Below are 24,386 nucleotides of genomic sequence, written 5' to 3'. Positions count from 1 at the left end.
TTGTCCTTTCCTGTTGTTGTAAGCTTACAGCATTCATGAAAACATGCTTCGAGTATCTCCTGACATGCAAGAAATGTTGTTACTGCCATTCAGCACGGCGATGACGAATATGCAGAAAACCAGTACCATTTTGACTCAGACGTGAGGAAGCGCACCCTGCCCTGCTGAGCTCTGAGAGGGAAGTGCAGAGGTGCCCCCAGCAGTTAGGGCTAGTGCACTCATTAGTCCAGTGGCTAATTAGCCACTGCAGCCCTAGACCCTGCCGAGGTGAGCAGATAAGAGTACGGCCGTGTCACAGGACATTACACTTCCTAAGCTCCAGGATACGCTCAGGAACTGCCATGGATTGGGTAAATTTGGGGATGGATCAATTTGGTTAGTGGGTTCAGCTCTCTTGTACATTGGCTGCTTGCGTGGATTGGTAACTTCTGGTCAGACTCTAAAGCATCTCTGTACTAAACAAAGCATCTCTGTAATCAGTGCTTGCCTGAGCTGGGGGAAAAGAGGAAATTTCTAGAGATAGAGGGGTTAATCTCCGTAACGCATCCACTTACTGCTCTGCTGCTCCCTGCCCCTCCTCTCATCAGCTGCAATTCTAAGTGATAGCTTTTGACTTTGGGTGGTGGGTGGGTGTGGTTTTTTTTTTTTTTTTTTTAAGGGAAAGATTTGGAAGCTAATCTGGTGCCTCCTGCTTGACCCAGTGTTATGTCAGGAGATGTCCTGGAGCGTGCTGCTGCTTGTGAGGATTCCCCTGGGGGATTTGCATGCTGGATGCCACGGCTCTGCCGTGTGAGAAACAAGGGGGTAATTCCTGGGGTGGGGAGGTCCCTGCTTTAGGGTGGCAGGAGCTGCGGACAAGCAGGTAGGAAGAACTGCAGGCGGAGTCCCACTTGGGAGGAAGCACACAGCTGGGTATGCAGAAATTCAAAAAGCAAAAACGTCATTTTCTGATACAGGTTTATAATGAATTTTGACTTAAAATAATAAGCAGTATACACAACATACAAGTGAGTTTTACAGAGAGATGCTGTTGTACCCATCAACTTCTGAACCTACCAGTAAGTTCACAGATTCTGTTTGCTTTCTCTAGCCCTTTGTGTCTGCAAACGTCTATGGATAGCCTTTGTCTTCTTGCAGTCATTCAGGCTTCAGTTGACAGTTCACAACTCTGCTCGTCATCCTCACTGGGGAGATGGGAGAAGACTCTGCAGGAGTTGTTCTCGTTCAGCGAGCGTCAGTAGTGCAGCTGGGGTCAGTAATGCCAGGTCTGCTCGAGGGAAACATGGAGATCTTGAACTTAAGAATTTGCAACACCCTTCCTCTGGCCTTGCAAAAAAAAAAAAAAAAAAAAAGTAAAAGCAAGAGTGCTTTCTGCAGGAGTTTATTATTCTGAACTAGTGTTGTTTTGCTGGTGAAACTTCACTGTACATTCTCTGGCGAGATGCAGCATTCCTCAGGCATTGCATCCTGACGATGGGTTCTCCAAGTCTGTCAGGTGCACTGTCCCTTTGCAGAGATAACAACAGGCAACAGAAGTTTCACAGTTGAAGCAAGGATTGCGGACTCCTCCTAGGGAAGGGATTAGTTTTGCTGAGCAATGAGAAGGGTCCACAGTACCTCCTGGGAAATGTAGTCCTTTCTTTAGTGCTTTGCAGAATCAATTAAATAAAAGCCATGCAGTCGAACTACAGCTCCCAGAATGCCATGGCCCACGGGGCACAGGTGTTTTAGAAAATTGGAAAGGTTGTGGGGGGCTTTGCAGCTGACTCTTCCCTCTGCTGCTCTCGTCTTTTCAGGTCTGGTCCAACCACTCAGCCCGTTTTGGTGCTTTACACGTGTGCACGTCCACAGTGTCCTCGCACTCCTTGCAGCGCACGGCGCAGCACCAGTGGAACTTGCACTCGCACTTGGTGACGCGAGTGACGCGCGTGGTGTCGTACCCCCGCCCGCAGCACATCACCTCGCAGCCGTCTGTCCCGCGGGACATCTTGTTGCACACGCGACCTGCGGTGCCCAGGGAGCCTAGAGGAGGGAAGCGAGAGTCGGTCAGGCCCTTCCTCCTCTGCCTCCCTCGAGTGCTTCCTCCAGCCCCCCACCCGCAGCCGATATTTACCAGCTGAGCCCTCCACAGGGCTCTTCTCTCAGCAGATGAAATCTCCCTGTTTCTGGTAGAGCACACCCGGGTGCGGGTGCGCTGCGGTGTGCTGCTACACGAGGGGGCTGGGGGTGGTTGTGCAGCGTGTGCTTGCTCTGCTTTTGCAGCGTGGGTCGCACGCCTGGCCCGCGCTACCCTGGCACACGGCGCTGCCTGCAGCAGGCAGGGCGGGCTCTGCCCCGCGCTGCCCTCCGTGCCTGGAGAAGGCCGGGGCTCAGCGTGTGCCCAGGAACAGGCCGACTGTGGCTGGGAAAGCCAAAATGCCTCCTTCGTGTGGGCCTGCAGCTCGTTTTAGCAGGGCTGGAGCAAGCGGCTGCCTTCCCTGCCGAGCGCCTTTGTGCCGGCTGCCATGGGAACTGGGGAGCATCCCTGGCCCCAGCCGTGCTCTGGGCTCCGACAGCCATTGATCCTCCTTGCAGGGGCTGAGCAGAGACACTGCCTGCCCTGCCCCTCATCCCCGCCTCAGGCTGCGCTCAGAGATGCACCAGGCTGGCCCACCAACAGGCATTTAATTTAAGGGATCTTCGCTCAGCAGAAGAAAGGCTCTGTGATGCATTAACTACAAGAGGCCTACAAGGGTCGGGTCTTTGGTGTAAAGCCTGGGGATTTTGGGCAAATCCCTTCCTGCTCTGTGCAGATGTGCACACCTCGGTGTGCTGTGGGGACGTGGCACAGTGACCACCAGCACCCCTCAGGGCCCTGGGGGTGCCCAGCCCCTGCTGCCCAGGCTTGGCTTGGGAGCTGACATCCCAGAGGGGTCTTGCCAGGCTGGACTGTTTGGGAGTTGCAGGCCTGCCAGGAGGGGAGGAAGAGCTGTTTTTAGGCATCATGGGTGCTTTCTTTTTTTTTACCTGCTGACTTGTCCATCACGCAGTAATCAGGTGAGTTCTCAAAATAGACCAGGTCAGTCTTTGTGGGCTTCCTGAAGTTCTTGTTGGCCACGGTGAAGCCGGTGCCGTCCTGGTTCATTATCACTTGGATGGCCCCGTTGTATTTCTTCCTTAGGTAATCCCCTGTTTTCCGAAAATCTGACATGGCCAGCCAGCAAGTCCTTAGTGTGCAGGAGCCGCTGACTCCGTGGCATTTGCACTCCAGCTTCAGGAAGCGTTTCACAGCCTGCGAGAAGAGGGAGGCCGTGAGGAGCGGCGGTCACCCCGCATCATCGCCCCCAGCCCTGCAGAACTCCTCAGCTCGGGGCTGCCCCGCTTCGGGCTCCCCGGTGCACGAGGGCAGCCTGCTCCCAGCCCCCTCCTTCAAACAGGCCACAGAGAGCCTGGGAAACTGCCATTTTGGCTACTGGTGGGGCCCCGGGGGCAGTGAGCTCTAGGAATCGGGCTTGGCAAAGGTGGGAGGGCTGCTGGCAGTGCAAGCCCTGCCTCTGACCACTGCGGGCCGAGGAGCGGTCCCAGGGTCACTGATGCCAGCTGGAGCCTGCGGAGAGGTGCTGGCGGGTGGGTGCCCTGTCTGACATGGCCTGTCCCCCCCCAGCCACCCCCCACCACCCACGGAGCAAGGAGCATCTCCCGGCGGCACTGCCGGGCAGTCCCCGTGGTGCGGAGGTGTCCCCGGCAGCGCCGCACTCACCATCCTCCCGCAGCGGTTGTTGTGCAGGTTCATCAGCGCCCGGGCGTCCTTCACTTTCTTCTCCTTGGCGTCCACGAAGGCTTTGGCGAAGCGGATCCCGTAGTTGATGTTGTCGCTGCAGCCGCCCCAGTCGAACTCCCCGCGCTCGTCCTTGGCGCGGCCCCGCTTGAGGGGGTCGCAGCCGCAGGCCTTCAGGTCCCCTTGGCTGCAGGCCCGCGTGATGGCGTACACCACCCCCGCCGAGGAGATGGCGTAGACGAAGGCGGCCTCCCTGCTGCCTGAAGTGCGGAGAGAGGGGACAGGGAGTGAGGGACGGGCTCATCCTGGGCATGGGCAGCCCTGGGGAAGGGGGCGCGGAACTGGCAGCACCTTCGGTAAAGATAAACTGAGTCCTACCCGTCCCTGCTGCCCGCACCGCTCAGCTCCGGCTTCCCCAGCACCCAGCCCAAGGGAAATTTTGTGCTGAGCTCACAGAGCAGCTGGGGGGGCTGAGCTGTGCTACTGAGCCGCTGCTTTGTTCCCTTACCCCATCCCCTCTCCCCCCAGCAGCAGCTCCCGCTGGGTGCTGGCACCAGGCTGCTGACAGGGCTGCCGGCCCTGCCCCCAATGGCCCTGGCTCAGCCGGGCCCATGGGTGCTGAGGCCAACGGCCTGGAGGCTGCTGAGCACGGGCGGTGGCAGAGCCGGAGCACGCGGGGACAGGCGGCTCCCATGGGTGCTGCTGTCCCCGCAGACGGGGCGGCTGCCACGGGGCTCCCCGCGCAGCCCAGAGTGCTGCCTGGCGCTCTGCATCTCTGCTTTGAGTTCGCAGCTGTTTTTATAATGTTGTAAAAGAAGCTGCAAATCAAAACCATGTTAGTCTTCATTTTGAGAGCCTTTGAAAGCAACTTCAAAGGGAACAGAGCTCTCTCTGGGCCTGGCAGGATGGGGCTACGGAGAGGAGCTTTCATCATCCCCTGTCCTCAGCATCCAGGAGGGGATGTGGGGCTGGAGCGGGGATGTGGGGCTGGAGCGGCGGTGGGACGCGGGGGCTGAGGCCGAGCAGGTCGCAGCGTGGCGGGGTGAGCGCCGCGGCCTGGTGCTCACAGCTCCCCCCTGCCAGCTCCGCTCTGGGGCTGCTCCGGGCCTGCCCTGCCCACGCTGCCCCCGGCCTGCCCCGCTCGCCAGCCCCCGCCAGCTGGGAGCGAGCCCCCGGCGCCCTCCCCGCTCACGTGTCCTCCAGATGAGCAGCTCCCGGTGCGTCAAAGCTGTTCCTGCTCCCAGCCGCGTTTGATTTGGGGCGGCGTGGCTGGATGTGCCCCGGCCCATCACGTCCTGGGGAGCAGCATCTGCGCTGCAGCGGGGCACCACGCGCGCTCCCCGCACTCCTGCTCACTGCGGGAGCCCTCACAGTGAACAGCGGGAGCCACGTGGTGATTTCTGCTCTGGGAGTGCTCCCCTCCCCATTCCTGCCCCCATTGTGCCCTTCCTTTTCATTCCTTGGGTACAGCCCTGCTTTTGTAGAACAAAACATGCCCCGTGGTCTGGAATGGGAAATACAGATGGGCAATACCCAGTCCATGGGTATCCTTTAGCAAGCACCAGTGGAACTTGCTCTTGGTGATGCGAGTGATGCGCGTGGTGTCGTACCCCCGCCCGCAGCACATCACCTCGCAGCCGTCTGTCCTGCGGGACATCTTGTTGCACACGCGACCCGCTGTGCTTTAGCAAGCATACCTCATGATTCCCCACCCAGCCCCTGACTGAGTCCCACCTGGTGAATTTTGACGCCAGGGACTTGGAGCTGAGCCTGGCTCAGCGAGCGAGGTCCCAGCCTGCAGACGGGGACGGGCGGGTGGCCCCAGGGTCTGCAGCGGGGCTGCTGGCGCCTTAAGCGCCCCGCTCCACCTTCAGTGCTTCGCGGGCACCGTGTCGGTGTCCCTGTCCTCACCTGGAACCGGGAGGGACCCTCCTGGTCCCTGCCCTCCCTGCAGCGCTGGCGTCTGCCCCGTGGCCGCCGTCCTTCTGCAGGTCGAAGCCCGAAGCAGTGGCTGGAGCCTGAGCTCTGCCTTGCCTCCCTTGCCATGCAAGGGAACAGCGAGTTCCCACGTGAACTGCTGATTCCTGGCCAACACTGCTCTCCAAATATTTATATATCCCATTACTGTTTACATATGAGCCTGTTCTCCGGAGGTGTCTCCTCCTTCCCCCTTCTCCCCCAGTGCTCCCCCTGCTCCATCTCATCTGGTGCAGCTATTTCAAAAGCAGTGGTCTGCTCCCATTACTGCTTGATTAATTTACAGGGAAAGGCAAAGCTCTCCTCCGGCAGTAACCCAAGCCACCGGGCACGGCAGCGAGCGGGAGCAGAGATGCTCCCAGCCACACACTGAGGCCAGGCACGGTCCCCAGGCCTCCAAGCGGGTGGCAGCGGGAGCGGGGACAGCGTGCGGCACTGCAGCTGGGTGCCTGCGGGGCCCTCCCCAGGGACGAAGAACTTTTATCCCACCATGGAAGAACTTTTATCCCACCCCCCCTTTTTTGAGACATTTTCAAAATGTTACTGCTAAACAAGTGGCGTCCGTAGCCACCTGTATCTGCATTTCCCGTCACGGCGCAGACGTCCCCGGCTGGGGGCAGAGGGCACGGGGCAGCACCTACTTCGCAGCATGACCCTGCCGAAGACGGTGTGGTCCCGGTCCAGGGTGCTGCAGTTCCAGCGGTGGTGGCGGAATTGGTGCTGGCACTCCCGGATCCACTCCTTGGCTCCCTCCCCGACCGACTGCATGATGTCGGGGTACCTCTGGCACAGCTGCCGCTGCTTGTTCACCAGCCCGGGGATGTTGTCGCAGATCACCCTCGCGCCCAGTGCCCCGATGTACCTGCAGGAGAGACGGGGCCGGCGTTAGCGCCTTGTGCTCGGGGGCTGGAGGTGCGGGGTCTGGGGATGTTCTGCGAAGGGGAGTCCCCAGGGGCAGCGAGGAACTCTCCCAGCCTCCGTCCCTCCATCCCAGCCCCGCGCTGCAGCCCGGCCCTGCTGAGCACAGCGGGATGGAGCCGAGCTGGGGCCGGCAGGGCCAGCACTGGAGCGGCTCCGTGATGCCGCCCGCCTTCCCCTCCGGCTGGGGCACTGTGCGGGGACGGGGGTCCATGGCACCAGCAGATGATGGACACCACTGAAGATGGACATCCAGGGCTAGGCTGCATCCCCCCTCCTGCCTGCGTGCTGCCTGCATCTCGGCCTCCTGCCGTGCAGCAGGGGGGTGGGCAGGGGTTTGGTGCAGAAAGACAATGTGCAAACACGGCCTGGTGCGGCTCGCTGAGCCCAATGGGCAGCCTTCCATGGAACTGAGGGGGATCCTGACTTCTTCCGCACCCAGCAGCCCTCGCTGCTGCCTCGGGCCAGCACGGACAATGGAGGCGAGGTGGAATTTTCCATCCCCATCCAGCCCCTGCCTCCGCCGCCTGCTCACCCCAGCCAGCCGCAAGGCTGCTTTGTGCCGGAGAATGATTTTTGCCACATACCATGGAGCTGTGCTTCTGGCTGGAAGGGAAGAGGTTTGGGTGGGATTCAAATGTTTCAAACCCCCAGTATGGAAATAAGACCCTCCCTTTAATAATAATAAAAAGCAATAAACTTGGGCAATATTTCATTGTCTCTCTCTCTCTCTCTGGCTATGTTCTATCATTTCTATCAGCCTCACAGATAGCTCAGGAAAGCCCTGTGAACACAGAAAGCAATGGGATCTTTTCCCTTTTTTAAAATATTTTGTTTAAATGCTGGCAGAAGCACAAGGTCATCTCAGGCTGGAGCTGAGGATAACAAACCCAGCTCCCCATGGCTTTGTGAGCCACAGCGCCGAGGGCCAGCGAATGTTACTTCTGCAGCCCTGCCCGCCAGCCTCTCCTCGCGCAGCAGTGGTGGTGGGTCCCTCACGGCCCTCCCCAGTGTCCTTTGCCCACCAGCAGTGGGGGCTCCCCGTGGCAGAGGAGGAGGAGGAGGAGGGTTGGAGGCCGCATGCGCCTGGTGCGATGGCGGGGGCACTGCGGGATCTTGGCCGTGCCTGGCCCAGCTCAGCCTGCTTAGTCCCAGGTGGGGACAGGGACGTGCATATGTCCCTGCCGGGGATGGAGATGTGCACGTGGCCCTGCTGGAGCTGCCGGGGCTGGGGGCTGGTGGGGGGGGCTGCAGTGGGTGCAGCGGTGCTCTGGGGGGAGGCTGTGACAGAAGCCGCAGCTCATCCTCACTGGGGGGAGAAGAGATGCAGGGAAAGCTGGAGGAGGTGAAAGGCTCCTCGATGGGGCCCTCCCCATCAGTTGGCGCAGGGGGGACGTCAGCAGGGGCTCTGCCTGATGCCGGGCAGGGGAGGGGGTTCCACTCCACTCCAGGGATCCTGGGGACACGGCGGTGCCGAGCACCACCCCAGGGACCCAGACCCAGGGAAACCTTCCAGAAAAGGTAAACACCAGGCATTCCCCTTTTTACACACTGAGCTAATTACTTCTCCTGTTATTAATTCTTCTGCCAAATATCCAGATCCAAGCAAATGCTATCAGCAAGAAAGTGGAAGGAGGGCACAGGCGGAGGGCAGAGACACCTGCCTGCAGCAAGCACCTCGCTACTGTCCACAGGGCAGACATCCGCCTGTTCTGCTCTGGTTGTGGCTGCACACCACTGGCAGATGATCTGCAGCGGTACCTGCAGGCCTTCGCCTGCAATTATGTACTGAAACCCTTCCCAGAATGGCTGTGGCACTGGAAAGTGGCATGGCACAAGGGGAGACAATTCCTCTTTTGTCTTGGAAAGCCCACGGTTATAGCGGCGAGCCCTAGCTCTTCCATTTCGTGGGAAAGTCTCCAGTGGGGTTCGGTTACTCTGAAATAGAGCGAGACAAGAACATCGAAAAATTTCCTGCCAAGCGGAATTCTGGGAGGGAAAAAAAACACAACAAACATTTGTTTTGGATTGATTAAAGCATCCCTTCTGATCTTACTTCTAAAAATCTATGACATTTCAAAAACATTGAAATAGGAAATAAAAAGGATGTTCTGAAAAGTCCCCAGCTGCCTTATCAGAATGGTCTGCTTCATTTTTTAGAAATGAAGTTGTGCTGGAAATGGCAAATTTCTGTGAAGTGTTTTACTCTTGGGGAATCTGCATTTTACAGCCGGAAAAAACTACCCCAAACTTCAGAAACAGCTGCGAGAGCAAAGTGCTGCTACGTCCTCGGGGACTGCTCGGTCCTGGGCTTCTGGGTGCGGAGAAGCACAGGTGATGGAGAGAGGCAGGGCATGTCCCCGTGGGCATCCTGCAGTAAGGAGGGGCCAGGGCACAGGGTGGGAATGGTTAATTATGTGCAGGTGGGGATAAGGAGCCCTGCAGTGTCTGCAGAGCCCCTTGCTACAGACAGAGGGGTTTGCTCAGCTCAGGCCTGGGGGCTGGCACCGATCCCTCTGATGGCCTGATATCATGCTGTGTGCTGCGTTTCCCGTTTGCTCCTGGAGCTCAGCTCCCAGTGGTGCTGGGAGGTGGGTGCGGAGCGGTGCAGGGAGCGCTGTGCTGCTCCTCGCCCTGCTGCACCTCCGCGCCGCCCGCTCGGCGTCGGTTCCTGCAAGGAGCGACCCGCGCAGCACCAGCACGGACCGGACTTGGTGCTCCACAGGCAAGTGCTTCCTGAGCCTGGGTGGAGAGGAGGTAAAGTGGTCCCAGCTTCCTGCTATCTTTTCTCTTCTCTGCAAGTAAATCTGCTGCACGCAGGCAGCCGGCGATGCAGCTGAGGCGAGCCGAGCTCTTTCTCAATAGCCTGCAAGCGCTGGCTGCTGCGGTGCATTGCGAGAACAGGAGACAACTGTCACATGTTGGCTCCCAGTTGTTTTTCTTACTCTAAGAGTCTGCTGACTTCTACTCTTGTAAACAAGGAGAAACCTAAATTGCTTCTAAGATAAACATGCAAATCGGAGGCAGACGCATCTATTTACTTGGCAGCATGCATTTTGTGCTAACCCCCTCCCAATGCTTGCCCCTGCGTTGTGTGCGCTCTGCTTCCGCGCTTCCCGTGACAGCGTGTTGGCTCCCCAAAGGGCTCGTGGGCTCCTTGGGGTGCTGTCGCGGAGCTGTGTGGCCAACGCCACTTCTCTGCCCCCAGTTAAGGCTGCTCTGGTGCAAAGTCTCAGCAGCTCAGAGTTCTCCTACCCGCTGCTGCTCCCCTCCCTGCAGGGTAAGGGGGCATTTGTGCCACTGCGCGCTGGCTGCAAGGTCCGGGGATGTGCTGCACAGTGTCCCCGGGACCAGAGGTCCATATGCCTTGCTCTGACTTCATCTGCCTGGTGTTTGGAAACCTCTTTCTGGATCGATAAATTGTGCTTTTGGCACCAGCCCCCTGTTGTTGAGCTCTTTAGCGAGAAAGACCAGAAGTCTGAGGAGAAGGGCTGGCTCCCAGGCGTGGCAGCGCGCAGACCGAGAGCTCCGCCAGAGTCCAAGGCACCCGGCAATAGGCGGCTGGGAACCTCTCCCGCTGGAGCGAGCGAAGCTCTGCCTCAGCCTGTTCCATTGCCGCACAACCCTTTTGGTAAGGAAATTTCTCCTAATTTTACTTAATTCCTAATCGCTCCCCACCAAGGCAACAGCAACAGTGCGAGCCTGCTCTGTGCTCCCAGTGAGGGCGAGGGGCTCCTGCGGGGTCATGCCTTTGTCTGGACCCCGCAGCAGGTATCTGGTGGGAAATGGCTCCTGGAAAACGAGTTCTGAAGAAAGAAAATGCTTCATGGGAATGGGTAAATTTCAGAGGACCCAGAACTTGCTACAGTTTGTAACATCTCTGTAAGGTCAAGGTGCTGTTGAGAAATATGAGTGCTCTAATTCAATTTCTAATGAAAATAATATTAGACACTGCTGTATCTAATGTTTTATATGGCACTAAAAAACAAACAAAAAAACCACGCTATTTGAGCTTTACTTAGTTTCAAGAGGGAAAGTTTTGGAATTGTCATTCTAAGGCAAATCTCAAATTTTATTTTTTTGTGCTCTGCTTTATAATTAAAGCAACTGTTGAAATGTTGGGAGTTCCCACTGTGGGGAATCAGGGTTGCACCAACACCATTTAAGGCACAATTCTGAATTAGAATAATCATAGGTTAAATCTACCCTGAGAGAGGGATGCCCACGTGAGCAAGTTTGACGATGCAGGAGAAGAGGATGCTCAGAGGATCCCCACCGCTCCTCGGGGCAGCTCGGGGAGATCCTAAGCGAGGGCAGCGGCTGCTGCTGCCTGCTTTGACATGCAGGGAGCTGAGGCATGAGGCTTTTTCTTTGTCGTTTGTTAATGCAGAGAGAGTTAATGGCTGAAAAATGATGGCGGGTTAATGTTTCCTCCTGAGGATCCCGAAACACCTTGCAAAGTATTTGTAGCTGCTGTGCAGGGTGGGAACAGAAGTGCCCGGGGGCAGACACGGCAGCACAAAGCCTGCTCCTGACAGTCGCAGCCAGCTCTGTGGCTCTGAAATCGTGGAGAGATGCTGCTCCGACCTGGAGGAGCTGGGAGCAGGGTCTCCAGGCAGGAGGCAGGCTCGGCTCCTCCATCCCATCTAACAGCCTCTGACCTGAGGAGCTGCCACTCGTGGCCTGGCCTCTCCCACCAAACACAGGGCGCTCGCCGCTTGCTTAAGACAGTCGGGTCAGCTTAAACCCCAGGACCCCCTGCTACCAAAGTTGCTCCCCGTGCTTTCCTGCAGGCTCCCTCCCTGTCCCTGCAGGGACACGGGCAGCTGCACGCTGCTGCGGAGCAGTGCTCAGGGCTCTCCATTTGCCAGACCACGTTTAAAACAACAACAACCACCAAAAAAAGCAAGCGAGGCAGCCGAGGAATTGTTCCCAGCCACGTGTTAGGCATGCCTCTGAACCTGATATCCCCGATGGCCAGCGGGTGGGCGCCCGCTGCTGTGCCCTTGCCTGGGCTCTGCCCCTGCAGGCGGGGGCCAGGAGGTGCCTGGCACAGGGTGGCTCTGCTGCTGCCCTCTGCTCCCGGGGCACCGCTGCTGATGGGGAGCTGAAAGCACCGCCTGGCTCGTCTGGGCTCTCGAGTGCTGCTGGAGTCCTTCCCCTGGGGAAGCCAATTCATTTCCCCACTGCTCTCGTGAGCACGCTGGTAGTCCTGAAAGATCGACTTGGGAGCCAAGCTCTGTTGGCTTCTGTTCTCTTACCTTCCCAAGGAGTCGATACGAAATGTGTGTTTTGGTGGGAGGATGGAGAGCCCTAGGCAGCTCTCAGTTGGGAGACAAACCTTCCAGATAGGATCAAATCCAACATCCCTGTCTCTCTATCTGATAAAGAGCAAATTCCGGAGAGCCTGACAACATTTCGCCTCCCCAAGTGCTTTGCATACTTCCCATGGAGATTGTGCTTTCCTTCCCCTGCTCTCCGTGGCTGTGGGTGGACAATTTATAGCCAATTGCAAAGCACTTTGGGTTGCAAGGTGCTATAGACATTTGAGATATTATTTTATTATTGTAAACTCTGAGTATTTTATTAAGCCCCACTGGGAACAGGGCCATCCTGGCCTGCTGGAATTGTTAACGCCTTGGAATGATTAATAGTCCTAATTTCCTCACTTAGAGCCACTACTCCGTATGTTGAGAGCGTTAGTCTCACTTGAATGGTTTTTAATATCATAATGCTGGGCCACTACCAGTGCCATTCAAGTACTTCTCATTTTCTGCGTTGTGATCTCTTTTCTTGTGTGCCACCCTTCTTCCCTGTCGTGTGCCTTCAGTTCCTTGCCGGGGTCCCTGCCCTGGGACCTCCTCATGCAGGCGAGCAGCCGGGGACGAGGCTGCCCTGGGGGCGGTGGGACACGGGGGGTGCTGGGTGCGCCTGTGGAGCTGGTGGGGGGGAAATTAGGAAAGCTGAGGGAGAAAAGGGCCCCGGTGCCTTCTGAAATAACGGCCGCAACCTAGCACTGTGGTGGGGGAAAGCTGTTCCTCTGACAGATGCCAGCTGACGCAGGAACACAATCCAAAGTGCTCATCAAAATTATGCTTTATCCTTTCAAGTAACAACTTCTTTTTTCCCCTCCCCAAATCCCAAAGTGCTTTGCCAAGAAGTGCAGAGGCAATGCAGTTGCTGGTGGCAAAGAAGCTTCTCTTGTCCTTGGCGTATCGCGTGTGCTGGGGCGAAGGCTGCTCGGAGCAGGGGATGCCTGTTTTAGCAGGCCCGGCACGGTCTCACCTCACGGTGGTCTGTAGGTGCTGCTGAAATTGGTATTAGTAATAGTAAAAGCTAACGAGTTTGGAAAAGCAGAAGGATTCTTTTTTCTTGTGCGTTTCTTTTTTAAGACACACTTCCTATAGGTGAAAGTGACCCTAATGAAAAATGAACTAAGAAATACAATTAGGATTATTATAACTAAGTGGAGTGACTGAGAGAACCCATCTGTTCCAATATACTCTCAACGCAGAACACCAGGACTACTACAGAGGCCACGGAGTTCATTCTCCATCAGTCTGATGTTACTCTAAAACTTATTTTTCAAAGCGAGGGCTCCCTGGATGGCTGGGGCTACGAAGCACTTGGGGATAAAGACTTCCTGGTTGCTGACCTCCCGCTGTTAATACCGAGCAGAGCACTTTGCCAGGATGAGCGCTGGGCCCCCCCAGACCCCTGTGCGCTGCTCGCCCTCCCTGGGATGGCAGCTCCCGTCCCAGGAACGCGCCTGGGACAGCCCCGGAGCTGAGCCCATGGGACGGAGCTGTGCTGCCGCAGGAGCAGTGTCGGAGGGAAGCAGCTGGTGCAGGGCAGCATCGGGGCCTCCGGAGCCACCGGCCTCCGAGCCACTGCCGCAGCCTCCGCCGGCGAGGCCCGGAGAGGTTGCTGAGGGTCTGCCCGCCCGAGGCTGGCACCGAGGGGAGCCGGCAGTGCCCGCGCTCCCCCAAAGGGTTACGCCGGCTGCCTGGGAGGCTCGTGCATGCAGCTGTCTTTCCCTTGGCTTAATTTCAAACATTCCTATTGATGCTATTTCCCCTCCCACACACCTCAGTGTGATGCCTGTTTAAACGAGCGCCTCGCTCGTATATCCGATAACCGCGCCGACACGTGGCTCCATTTCTCCATCACTCTTTGTGCCCATCCACGGCACCTGGACCAGGACCCAGCACTGGTGCTGGGACTGAAACGCACGGCAAGCTCTGGAGATGAGCAGCAGCAGAAACCACTGCTGCTGCCTCCCTGCTGCGGGGACGGCGTCCCCGTCCCCACGTACTGTGCCTGTGGCTTCGTCACGCACTGGGCAAGGGCTGGGCACCCGCTCCTGGGGCTACTCCAGCACGGAGAACATAATGCATGCTTTCTCCACAAAGTGTTTTTTTTTCTGCCCTCGGCACGTTTTTCCCTGCCTGTGATCCCCGGGCCCCTTGGCAGGCCAAGGCAGGGAGCCGACACGTGGCGCTGGCTGCCTGGCGGGACAGAACATCCCCCATGACGCCCGCCTGGGTACCGTGCCCCGTGCCCAAACGCCGTGCTCCAGGCCCTGACCTGCCCCAATCCCAGCAGAGCCCCGTGCGCGGCCAGATCCTGCGCGCTGCTCGGCCCCAGCGCAAACTCGCGCCGCTCTTCCTTCCCCAGATTTGTTTTATCTCTTTGGGAGCCTGATGCCTCCCATCTGCTCCAATGCCAGATGAAATTAAATATTTGTAGTTTCCAAGGGCTGTGGTTAGCAATAAACAAGTTAGCTAACGAGGATTTGGTGTGTCTGGGAGGTGGGGGGGATTCATGTGGGTTTGCAGGCAAGCGGGTACGTGTGAGGGTGGGGTGCGCGGGGTGTGTGTGTATACAGCTTTGTGTACATTCTTCGTTAACCAAACCTTCGGTCTGAAATGGCTTTCCACACTAGAGCAACCAGCGGGGCTCTCAATAGCGAGTAAACTCTACTTAGTTATTTACACCGAGTTTGTTTATTGCACAGTTTATGTTTATAAGCAACATTTGTCTAATCTTCCAAATCTTTCGGAAGGAATTTTGGAGGCCGCTTTTGGGGCCTGACGCTGCCTCGCAGTGCGACCGGGCCTGTGCTGGGCACGGCTCCCTGCCGCCCGGCCCCACGCCGCGGGTGATGCTGCGCTCCCTACCCTTGGACGCACTCAAGTGTAAACGGGATTTAGGGATTTTCCCGTTGCATTCCTTTTTAATTTCTGTCTGTGTTTCAGCTGGTATTTGGTTGCTAAGTAACGTTTTATAGTTTGGGAGCTTTCTGCATGGATGCTGCTCCCCCAGCCACGTCCGTCCCAAGGCCGCTGGTGGTCCTGGCAGCGCCGCCCCGGCACCCGCCCCAGCCCTCGCCCCCGCTCCTCTCTCCCGCTACGAGCCCGAGCACACGCACGTCCACGGACACTTTTTCTAGCACCAAAGTTCACCAATTCCTGAAGTTTTTTGTGAGGTGGCGGGGGCCGTGCCTGACGTCACCAAAAATTAATAATTTGCAGTTGTTTAGAAGAAACATTTGGTTGATATTTCCTTTCCATGTACTCTGATCAGAAGTGACCCAGTTTTTTCTATTAATCTACTTTAAAACTTGACTCTGAAAATGAGAAGCATTTCCTCTATTTCCACAAGTTTATTGTGTGTGAATCCCTAGAAGAATTTGGCAATAATAATAAAAATAAGGAACGATGATGCACCACCAAATGTATTTACTGTAATATCAGTAGTGCTAAAGATGTGCTTGGAAACCTATGCAAATCACTGAACAACTTTTTCCCAAACCACAGCTGGTTGAAGCCATTTTCAGCAAAACACAATTTCATCTAAACACGCTGTTTGATCAGAACCGACATGTACAGCAGGCAAGCATTTGTTTCAATGAAGGTTTTCAGAGGAATGCTCTGGTCTAAAAAAAAAAAAAAAAAAAGAGAGAGAGAGAAAGTACAACCAAACATGTGAACTTCTGAGTTTAACATATTTGGTTTAAATTAAAAAAAAAAAAACACTCATATTTAAGGACACTGGGACCGATTCTGCTTTATGGAAGAGGTCCAAAGAAGTGTGCTGGGCTCCTCCATGGCTTAAGGAGCCCGCCGGGCTGGGTGGGGGCACTGCCCTGCTCCCCGGCTGAGCCCCTGCCCCCATCACCAGGTTGCCCCGGCTCCTCTTTCTCCCTCAAATGAGAGGCTGCCAACCGGGGAGTCAGCCTGCAAGCTGAGAACACGAACTGCTGTGCGAGCTAAATCTAGCTTCCTACAAATAAGCCACAGCTACCGAGGCTTAAAGCGTGGCTGGTTTTGCTCCCGCTTGCTGGGGAGAGGCGCGCATTTGGAGCTGGGGCCCACACCATGGTCATCGTGGGGAGAAGTGGGGTACAAAAGCAAGGAAAATGTTTTTTGTGCTGTCCCTAAAGAAAGGCTTTACTCTTGTGAGCTGGTATGGGGGTGCCTTAGCAGAACTGTTCAGCTCTGGGCAGAGGGCTTTGTGACCGTGCCGTAGTCTTTTTCCAGTTGCTTTACCCTGCGCACCTACTCCTGCGCTCCAGCAGCTTCCCTCTCCTTCTCCTGCCTCCTTGGTAATGAAGAGAAATATTTCAACTTCCCCGCTACCCTAAGACTCTTCCTTCCTCAGCTTTTAGCATATCAGCAACATCACCTTCCGCGCAGATGTTGTCCTGCCTTCGCCAGCCCTGATGGGTGGGGGCGGACAGCGGCTGGAAGCCAGGCCAGTCCTGTATCAACCTGATCCCCGCGGCCGGTGACTCGTTTTTCTCAGCCGGTGATTTCGGTTCCACGGGGGCCGATCGTGCTGCAGGAGGTCTCCCGGGGCAGTGCCGGGAATGGCACCCCTGCCGCCAGCTGGGCTCCGGGCTGCCCCTGCTGCGCCGCTCCCTTCCCCTTCCCCTTCCCCTCCTCTCCCCCTTCCCTTTCCCCTTTTCCCCTCTCCCCGTCCCGGGAAGCTCTCGCCGAGAGCCTCGGAGCGCTCCCAGCCCCGGGCCGTGCTCAGCGGCACTTAACGAGCTCCAGAACCACCGGTCCCCCCTCGGTGTCAGATGGATTGAATTTGATTAAATTCGGCTTCATCCACCGCAATGTGCTAATGATGATGGGATTGGCGCGTAGATTGGTGTTTCGCACAGGGTTAGAGAGGGCTGTTACAGGACAGGAGGGTACCGAGAACTTTTCTGCAGCAAAGGTGGTTTTTTTCCTCCCCCCTTGAGTGTTACTGAGCTGTTGAAGCGGCACAGGCTTACTTGAAAAACTTCCCATTCCCAGTTTTCCTAATTACTCTCGCTCTGCAGACATGAATTTTCATTGTTACAGGAATTCGGACAGAAGGAGATTAATTTCTAGGAGGCTGCGTGGCTCCTCTCGCCACAGCTCCTCTGGCATTTTCTATGGCATCACTTCCAGCTGTCACGGAGCCTTATCGCCTTCCAGTGAGGGAGAGCAGTGCCCCGGGAGCCCACGAGCAGCCACCGTGCAAGTGCCGGGGCGACAGTGCGGCCCGGAGGGGCTCGGGAGAGCCAGGCTGCTCTCGGCCCGCAGCGGGTTAAGCGGGGCAGCCCCATCTCCCCCTGCCCGCGCTGCTTCCCAGCTGCAGCCCGTGCCGAGGGGACCGATCCTGCTCTGCCCTCGCTGCCTTTGAAAGGGCCGGGCGGCGGAGCGGGCTCCCGGTGCTCGGCTCCCCGGCAGACCCCGCGGGGTTCTCCCCGAGGGCCGCGCAGGTGGCGGCGCGGAGCCCGGCGGGACCGGACCCGTCCTGCGTGGGACCCCCGGGGGAGCCGGGGCTGCCCGGCCCGGCCCGGTCCCGCAGCGCTGCCCGGGGCCCCGCGGCCGCTTCCCGGCCCCCGGCCCGGCTCCCCCCGAGCGCCGCGGCTCGGCTCCGCTGCCGCCCGTCGGGGCGGCCGGGGCCGGGCTCTCCCGTGCCGGCGGGACACTCACCACCACGAGGAGTCGGCGCGGGGCGGCAGGGCGAGCAGGATGAGGACGAAGGGCAGGTAAATCCGCGGGGCCGCGCCCGCCGTCCGAGGGAAGGCTCCGCACTCCGCACGCCCGGGGGCCACGGCAATCCCAGGAGGCGCTTCCAGGCGGTTTGTGCTCAGCATATCTCTGCGCGGCGCGCTCCGGCCGGAGGAACGAGCGGGGCCGGGGGCCCGCCCGCGCTCCCCTCGGGCGACGGCGGTGCGGGCGCCGAGCCGTGCCCGTCACTGCCCCGGTGCGCGGCTCCCGGCTCCGCGCGGCTGAGCGAGCCCCGGCTGCGCCCCCGCGCCCGGGAGCATGCTGCTGCTGCTGCGGGGGTGGGCGGCGGGGCTCCTCGGGGGGGGGCGGGGGGTTCCCGGGGCTCAGCGCCCCCCGAGCGGAGCGGGGCGGGCGGCGGGGCCGGGCCGGGCCATGGAGGGCTGCGCGCGGAGGGCGAGGACGCACTGGGGATGGGAGCGCGGGGGCCGCGGCCAAATATTGACAGCTCGCGGCGGGCTGCGGGCTCTCATTGGGCAGAGTCAGAAGCGCGGAGCCGCGGCTCCGGCCGGACCGACCCCCGCCTCCCCGAGGGCACGGCGGACAGCCCCCTGCGGGCCCCTGCCCACCGCCCGCCGCCCCGCGGGGCAGCTCCGGCCGCCGCGCCCCCCGCCCGCGCTCCCGCGGCCGCCCCGTCGGGGTCCGCCCGGGGCAGGGGCGCAGCGGCCGGGCGGGATGCTCGGGGCCGCCGCCGGCTCCTGCCGCGCTCGCCCCCGCCAGGTGTCACTGCAGGGTGGGAAACGGCCGCCCGGACCCCGCTCCGCGCCTCTCCGCGCCCGCGGGGCGGGTCCGGGACAGCGCCGTGCCCGCGGCTTCCCCGGGCCCCCGCGCTCTGGAGCGGGGCCGGGTGCGCGCCGGGGGCCGGGGCAGGGCGCAGCCCCCGCGGGGACGCGCAGCCCCCGGGCAGCGCCGCTCGCCCTCCCCGTGCGCGGGCACCGCCGGCCCCCGGCTGCAGCCCGCCCCGTCGGGCCGCGTTTGGCGGCTGCGTGCGCCCGGCGGGCCTCTGCCCCCCGGGGGGGGGTCTCCCATCTCTGCTGGGTCCCTGGGACTGCGGGACAGGGAGGGCTGGCGGAGGAGCTGCCCTTGACTCTAAACTCTCCTTCCTCCCCGGGTGTCTGGTAGCTTGTGAGGGCCGAGGCTGGGAGCTCCCCTTTCCCTTGTGGCCCCTGGCAGGCCGGTCCTTCCACACCCTGGTGGTGAAGGCATTAGTCTCACACGGGTAACCTCTCTCTCGTTGCTGGCACTTCCCTAGATGCCTAATTTTTCACTGGGACCACAGCCCCCAATATCTGCTGAAGTCCTTTCAGCATTGCCGGAGCTCTCAGCCCTCCCCTCCCCTCTGCCCCGCGAGCTTTCTGCTCCTTCCTTCCGACTCCTGTTGTTACAGATCAGAGCGGCTTTGCTGGCCCGGGAGAAACTGGGATAGAAACTCGCGCTTGGTTATAATCCAATTATACTTCTGAAAACTGCAGCAGCAGAAAGCGAGTGCTGGTAGGGTGCCGTCCTTTTGTCTGCGAGCCTAAATGAAATATTGCCTTACAGCTTGTTCGCGAAGCCGTTGCACTGAAAAGGCTGATATTTATAGAGTATTGTGGAAGGCTGTGCATTTGTTTAGAAGACCCATCAGAGCAGATAGCGTGCTGGGGTCTCTGGTGCTTCTAATGAAGATTGTGGCTGCTGCGGGACAGCACGAGCGTCTGCCTGATGGGCAGAGCCAGGCCCTCGGTGCCGTGGCACTTTGCAGCAAGGCGGTGCAGAGCTGTTACTCGCTGTTGGCATCTCGTGGGCTGTTCTCCGTTACTCGGTTGGTTTTCATTCAAAGAGAAGAGACCGAGTTCTCTGCATTCCCCTGTTGTGGGGAAGAGGAGAGCAGATTTGGCAGGTGGCACATTCCCAGGTGCTCATTTGGCTGCGTGGATCTCAGCTGCATCGTGGCACTGGGCAGAACTTGGGCCCAGGCTGCAGCAGCTCCAGCTTGGGAGGGGAGGGTGCTGCTGGGGGGCTTGCAGCTGAACGTAGGTGCTGGGGTGGTGCCCTTAGGCCCGAATTCACAGAGCTTTACTTCCAACGGGTGGCATTTCTGTCAGCCTGGTTCCTGACTGTACTCAGCAGGGTCTGGCTGACAGCCCAGGCCATCGCCCTGCCTCCCCATTTTGTATCGGGCTCTCCCTTCCCTGCCTGCATCCCATGGAGACTCGGTGCAGCGGGGCCAGCCCTCGCTCTTCCATCGGCCGTGGCTTGGCTGGGCAGGAGGCTCGCATTTGATCTTTCACTCAAATTAGCAGTGCGCTCGGGATGTGTGTGTGCTTCAGCCACATGAGCTGCCCGGAGTAAATAAACAAGGCTCTGCTTTCAAAGGCTTTCACGATTCATTAACTTCAAAGGACCGAGCTCTCTGTTTTCCTTGCAGGTCGGTCGCTCTGGGGCTTGCTCCCGGGTGCTGGAGGTGCAGTGCTGCAGGGTCTGGTGCTGGTTCGTGCCTTGTGTTGGCCACCACTGAGCACCTGCTGCACACACGGTGCTGTGGCCAGGGACAGAGGGGCAGTCCCCTTGCTCGTGCTGCCCCTGGAAAAGGGAGCAGCATGTGGGAACGTGCAGGCAGGGAGAGCCTTGGGCATTCCCACCCCATGAGCTGCCCCGTAGCTGGTGTCCAGCCTGTGCAGTGCTTGGGCACTGGCTGGGGAAAAGTTTGCGAGCTGGGGGCACGTACCTGACCCTGCTCTGCAGCAGTCTCCCCGTCCCCTTCCAGAGGTGAGGGCGGCATGCTCTTGCCTGCCCGTGCCACCTTCCCGCGGGTGATGGCAGCTGTGCTCCGGCCTGCGAGCAGGGCTCGCTCTGGTGCGTGAGCGGAGAGGTCGCCCTTGCGCCCCAGCTGTCTCCCCGCGGCAGCGCTGGATTCCTGCTTTGATTGTGCAGGCACAGGTGCTGGTGCTGTGCCAGGAGCACACAGAGCTAGCGGGGATTGCAGAGGGATTGCTGCACCTCCAAAATGCCCGCGCTGGGCACAGCTAGGAAGCTCACCTTACATGTGGCAGCCCCAGGAATAACTCGGAGCCTTGCATAATCGCACCGCCTGGAACCCCAATGGGGAAAATCGCTGTCCCAGGATAACCCTCAGTGCCAAGCCTGCTGACCTCATGTGAAACCCATTTTCTGAGGCAAGAAAGCCCTGTTATGAGCATGTTTTTTGGGAACTTATTTGGAGATGGACTTTGTTTTGGGGATCATAGGGTGGGGACCGTTTGCTCCTGTGCTGGTCGGTGCCCAGCCCCTGCCTGCCACACAGGGCAGCTCCCCTGTGCTCGTGGCGGTGCGGCTGCACCCAGGGCTCCTCTGCTCACCCTGTGTTAGGCGGCAGGGGGACGGGCATGGAGAGCTGCGGACACTGGTGTGCCCTGGGATGGGTCACGGTGTTGTCCTTGCAGTGTCCTGAGCAAATGGCATGAGATGCGTGACGCTGCCTTCCCGGAGCGGCTCGTGCTGCAGTGCCCATTTGCTTCCCCTCCACCCCGTGGCTCCATGGCCATCATTGCCCTCCTCCAGCCCCAGTGGCTGGGATGGTGTTTGGGCAGCAAGCTGAACTGCAAGCAGGCATAAAGCTTGGCTAGTGGCATTAAAAAAACCCTGCGTGCTGTCAGATGCGGCTTTCCACCCAGGAGACTTTTTTTTGCCTTCCTGGAGGCAAATAGATCTATCTGGTTGCCAGATCTGGTGCTCTGGGAAGAGCCGAGCTCACCCGCAGGAGCGGTCCCAGTGCAGCTCGGTCCGTGCCCTCCCCACCTGCTCCTCGCCCCGCTGAGCCGCGGCTCCGTGTGTGCGAGCAGCCAGGTTCAGGCGGCTTGCTGCAAACCCAGTCGCGTTAATCACAGAAGTCACCAAAGGCCAGAAATGGCGCAATATGCCTAAAAATACCCCGGCTGCGCCAAGCAGCCCCGATTTTCCGTTGTCTTGCAGAGGCATCTGTGTATTGTGTGTGCGGCGGAGAGCGAAGGCGAGCATGCCGAGGAGAAAGGCGGCCATAAATCCTGCCGGCCTCCGCGCTCGGCTGCTCCCCTCCCACAGACCGCAGCGTCCCGGTGCTGTCTGGCAGGCGCGAGCCCCGTCTGTCATCGGCAGATCAGACAGGGCTGAAATTTGACAGGCCTGTGGAAAAACATGGGGTGACATCACGCAGAGACACCAGCCCACTGATTAATCTCCAGGGTCAGTGGCTGCTTTATTTATAACCAGGCCAGTGTTTGAGTTGGGTTTTTGCAGCGAGGAGCGCTCATGGCGAGCGGTGCGTGAGCCTGTCCCGTGCCGCCGGGCACTGCGGTGTCCCCAGAGCTGGGGCAGCCCTGGCGGGGACACCCCCACCCCGGCCACCACTGGAGAGGTCAAAATGGGGGTGTAGGAGCCCGCGGCAGAGCCCGGGGCAGCGCGGGAGGCCAGGGCCTGGCTGCAGGGGCCGGTACCGCCGCGGCACCGTGCGCCTTGCCTTTCCTTCCAGCCGCTGTCTCTGCTCCTGTGGCTGTTCCTCGCCCCGCTCCGGGCTCTGCAGGGGGTTCCTGTTGTTCACCCCAGCACCCGCTCCCAGCACGGTGCTGCTCTCCAGGCGGCCACTCAGCTCCACGGCCCTGTCATGGTGCAGGCAGCCTCGCCAGGAGGGACGGTTTGATCCCCAGAAACGCAGCACAGCCAGCTTGAAATGTTTTGTGAAACTCTGTCAGGCTTTAGGGGAAAAGGAACGCGGTCTTAAGGGCACAAATGTTCCATTTCTCCACTTCCAAAACAATCCTCTCCATTTCCAAAGCCTGTTGGTTCTGTGGTTGTTAAGATCTTTGTTCTACTTTATAATGCAAAACAAAATCATAGTTAAAATAATATATTTAGAGTTTATCAGTTGAAGCACTTCAAGCCATCCATTTCTCTGGGCTTTCTTTCACAGATAACCTGGAAAGCTTCTGGGGGTGGGGGGGGGGGGTGACTCTGAATTGGAACAGAAACAGGTTTTGAAATATTTTGCAAAGCCAGAACTTCATCTCTGCTGCCAAGTGGTAAGTGGCCAAGGGAAAAAAACCTATCAGGTATGTCTCTAACATTGTTTCTTGTGATTAATAAAACGGGAAATAGGGCCAAATCCTGCACATACTTTGACTGTAGTGCTTGCACAAACATGCTGGTCAGGTTTTGGCTGGTAGGATCAGATGTAATTAGCTGCCTCGTACCTAGGGATGTGGGCTGTCGCTGTCAGTGAAAGTGAGGATTTATGTTTCCTTTTTCCTCAGGAATATGATCGGTGCCCAAGTATTAAGAATAATCATTTCATTAATGTAGAGGGAATTTCTTATCCCGTGCAGCTGATAGCAGCGGTGGATGCAGCAGAGCTCTGGATGCGGTATGGTTTGGTACATGCCAGTGAAGGCAATTCCCTGCTTTTGTCGTCATCCTGGATTCGGTGCTCGCTCCTTCTGGGGCTCTGAAACCTGGACTTCAAGTTAGCCCTGGTGCCCGTGAGGAACCCGACGAGTTTCACCTTGCCCAAAGGTATGCAGCGTTTACAGCCTTGTTTTACACAAGGGACGTGACGTGACACAGCCCTCCTTGGCACGATGTCGGATAAGCGGCTTGGCCAGCGCAGACTCGGCAGTGGGTGCACGCCGTTACCTTCTCTGTTACTTCATGACCTTGTTCTGCTGCCAGCGTGGCGCAAAGACCTGCGAGCTCAATCCATCTGTGCTCACCCGGGCTGGCTCTGTCCCAGAGGCATCTCCAAGCATCCCCAAGCTCTTGTGGAGACGTGTGTCGTGGGCTGGTGGCAGCATTGCAGCTGGCTTTCGTGGTCCAAGTCCCCGCTCTTTGTTCTGCCCTTCCACGCGAGTGCTTTCCTTACCCGGTGGCCAGCACAGGGCACAGAGGAGTCGGCTGCGCGCTGCCGGCTGTGCCCTGGGAATCGTCACCGGCTGGTGGCTTCCACGGCCCCACTCACAGATGTGTAGCTCGGTGCGGTGGGGAACGGGGATGAAAGGGGAAGGTGGAATAAGCAAGGAAGTGTGGATAGCCCGAGCATAACTCCAAACTAGGGAAGGAAACGTACGGCACATAGTTCTAACCTTATCGTCAAGGATGGACTTTAAGTGCTTCTTCAGTGACTCATAGTCCCCGAATGGGCTCGAAGGACTGTCCACTGAAGTGAAAGGCCAGAGAAACCCAGATCAGATAGCAGATTATTACAAAGCCTGCGTGCCTGCCTAGCTCGGTATATCTGCCAAGTCAGCCCCGAGGCTGCTTGGCCCTGGTGTGGAGGCAAGGCAAGAAATCATCTTTTCCAGTGTCACTGGGGGTGAGCAGGGGTGCCAGAGGCCCGGCCGCAGCACGGGCAGCACCTCCAGCTGCTGGGGGCTGTGCTGGGAAGGTGCGGGCACTGCCCGGGCTGGGGCTGCCCCTTACACCTGCTGTGCAGCAGGTGCTGCTCGCTGGAGCTGATTCCTGCTGCGCTGTGCTGGCGAGGAGCCGCTGCGAGCTGCGCCCGTCCTGGGCCAGGCGCTGCACGGAGCTGGTGGCGGTGCCAGGGACGAGGGCTGCTGATGAAGCACGGGGCATTTGTGAGGTACAAGGGCTCATGCAGGAGCCAGCAGGAAGGGCTGCGGTCGAACACAGGGCTGGGGGCTTAACTTGGCCCTCAACAACCTCACCAGCTTCCT

The 24,386-nt window shown here is 58.7% G+C and overlaps 1 protein-coding gene and 1 long non-coding RNA gene across 8 annotated transcripts in view; one reads left to right on the top strand and one right to left on the bottom strand.

Annotated features, from left to right (window-relative positions):
• Nucleotides 1–940: 940 nt before the first annotated feature.
• WNT2B (Wnt family member 2B) lies at nucleotides 941–18,407 on the bottom strand. Its single transcript, XM_066983192.1, has 5 exons — nucleotides 17,629–18,407; nucleotides 6,376–6,596; nucleotides 3,740–4,017; nucleotides 3,007–3,271; nucleotides 941–2,022 (listed from the first exon to the last, which is right to left on the bottom strand). The coding sequence occupies exons 1-5, from the start codon at nucleotides 17,790–17,792 to the stop codon at nucleotides 1,793–1,795; spliced, it is 1,158 nt and encodes a 385-aa protein (XP_066839293.1). The 5' UTR covers nucleotides 17,793–18,407; the 3' UTR covers nucleotides 941–1,792.
• The window catches only part of LOC106041292 (uncharacterized), a 23,962-nt gene continuing 16,514 nt past the window's right edge, over nucleotides 16,939–24,386 (top strand). The window contains exon 1 of one of the 7 annotated variants that reach the window (XR_010826596.1): nucleotides 16,939–17,684. This is a non-coding gene — a long non-coding RNA (uncharacterized lncRNA). Of the gene's footprint in view, nucleotides 17,685–22,690; nucleotides 24,293–24,386 lie in introns of those variants that run through there. The other 6 variants (XR_010826597.1, XR_010826607.1, XR_010826606.1 and 3 more) reach the window with 6 other exon arrangements.

Source organism: Anser cygnoides, chromosome 25 (genome assembly GCF_040182565.1).
Source record: "Anser cygnoides isolate HZ-2024a breed goose chromosome 25, Taihu_goose_T2T_genome, whole genome shotgun sequence".
Taxonomy (NCBI): domain Eukaryota; kingdom Metazoa; phylum Chordata; class Aves; order Anseriformes; family Anatidae; genus Anser; species Anser cygnoides.
The sequence above is the reverse complement of the archived record's forward strand: the minus strand, read 5'-3'. Positions and strand labels throughout refer to the sequence as shown.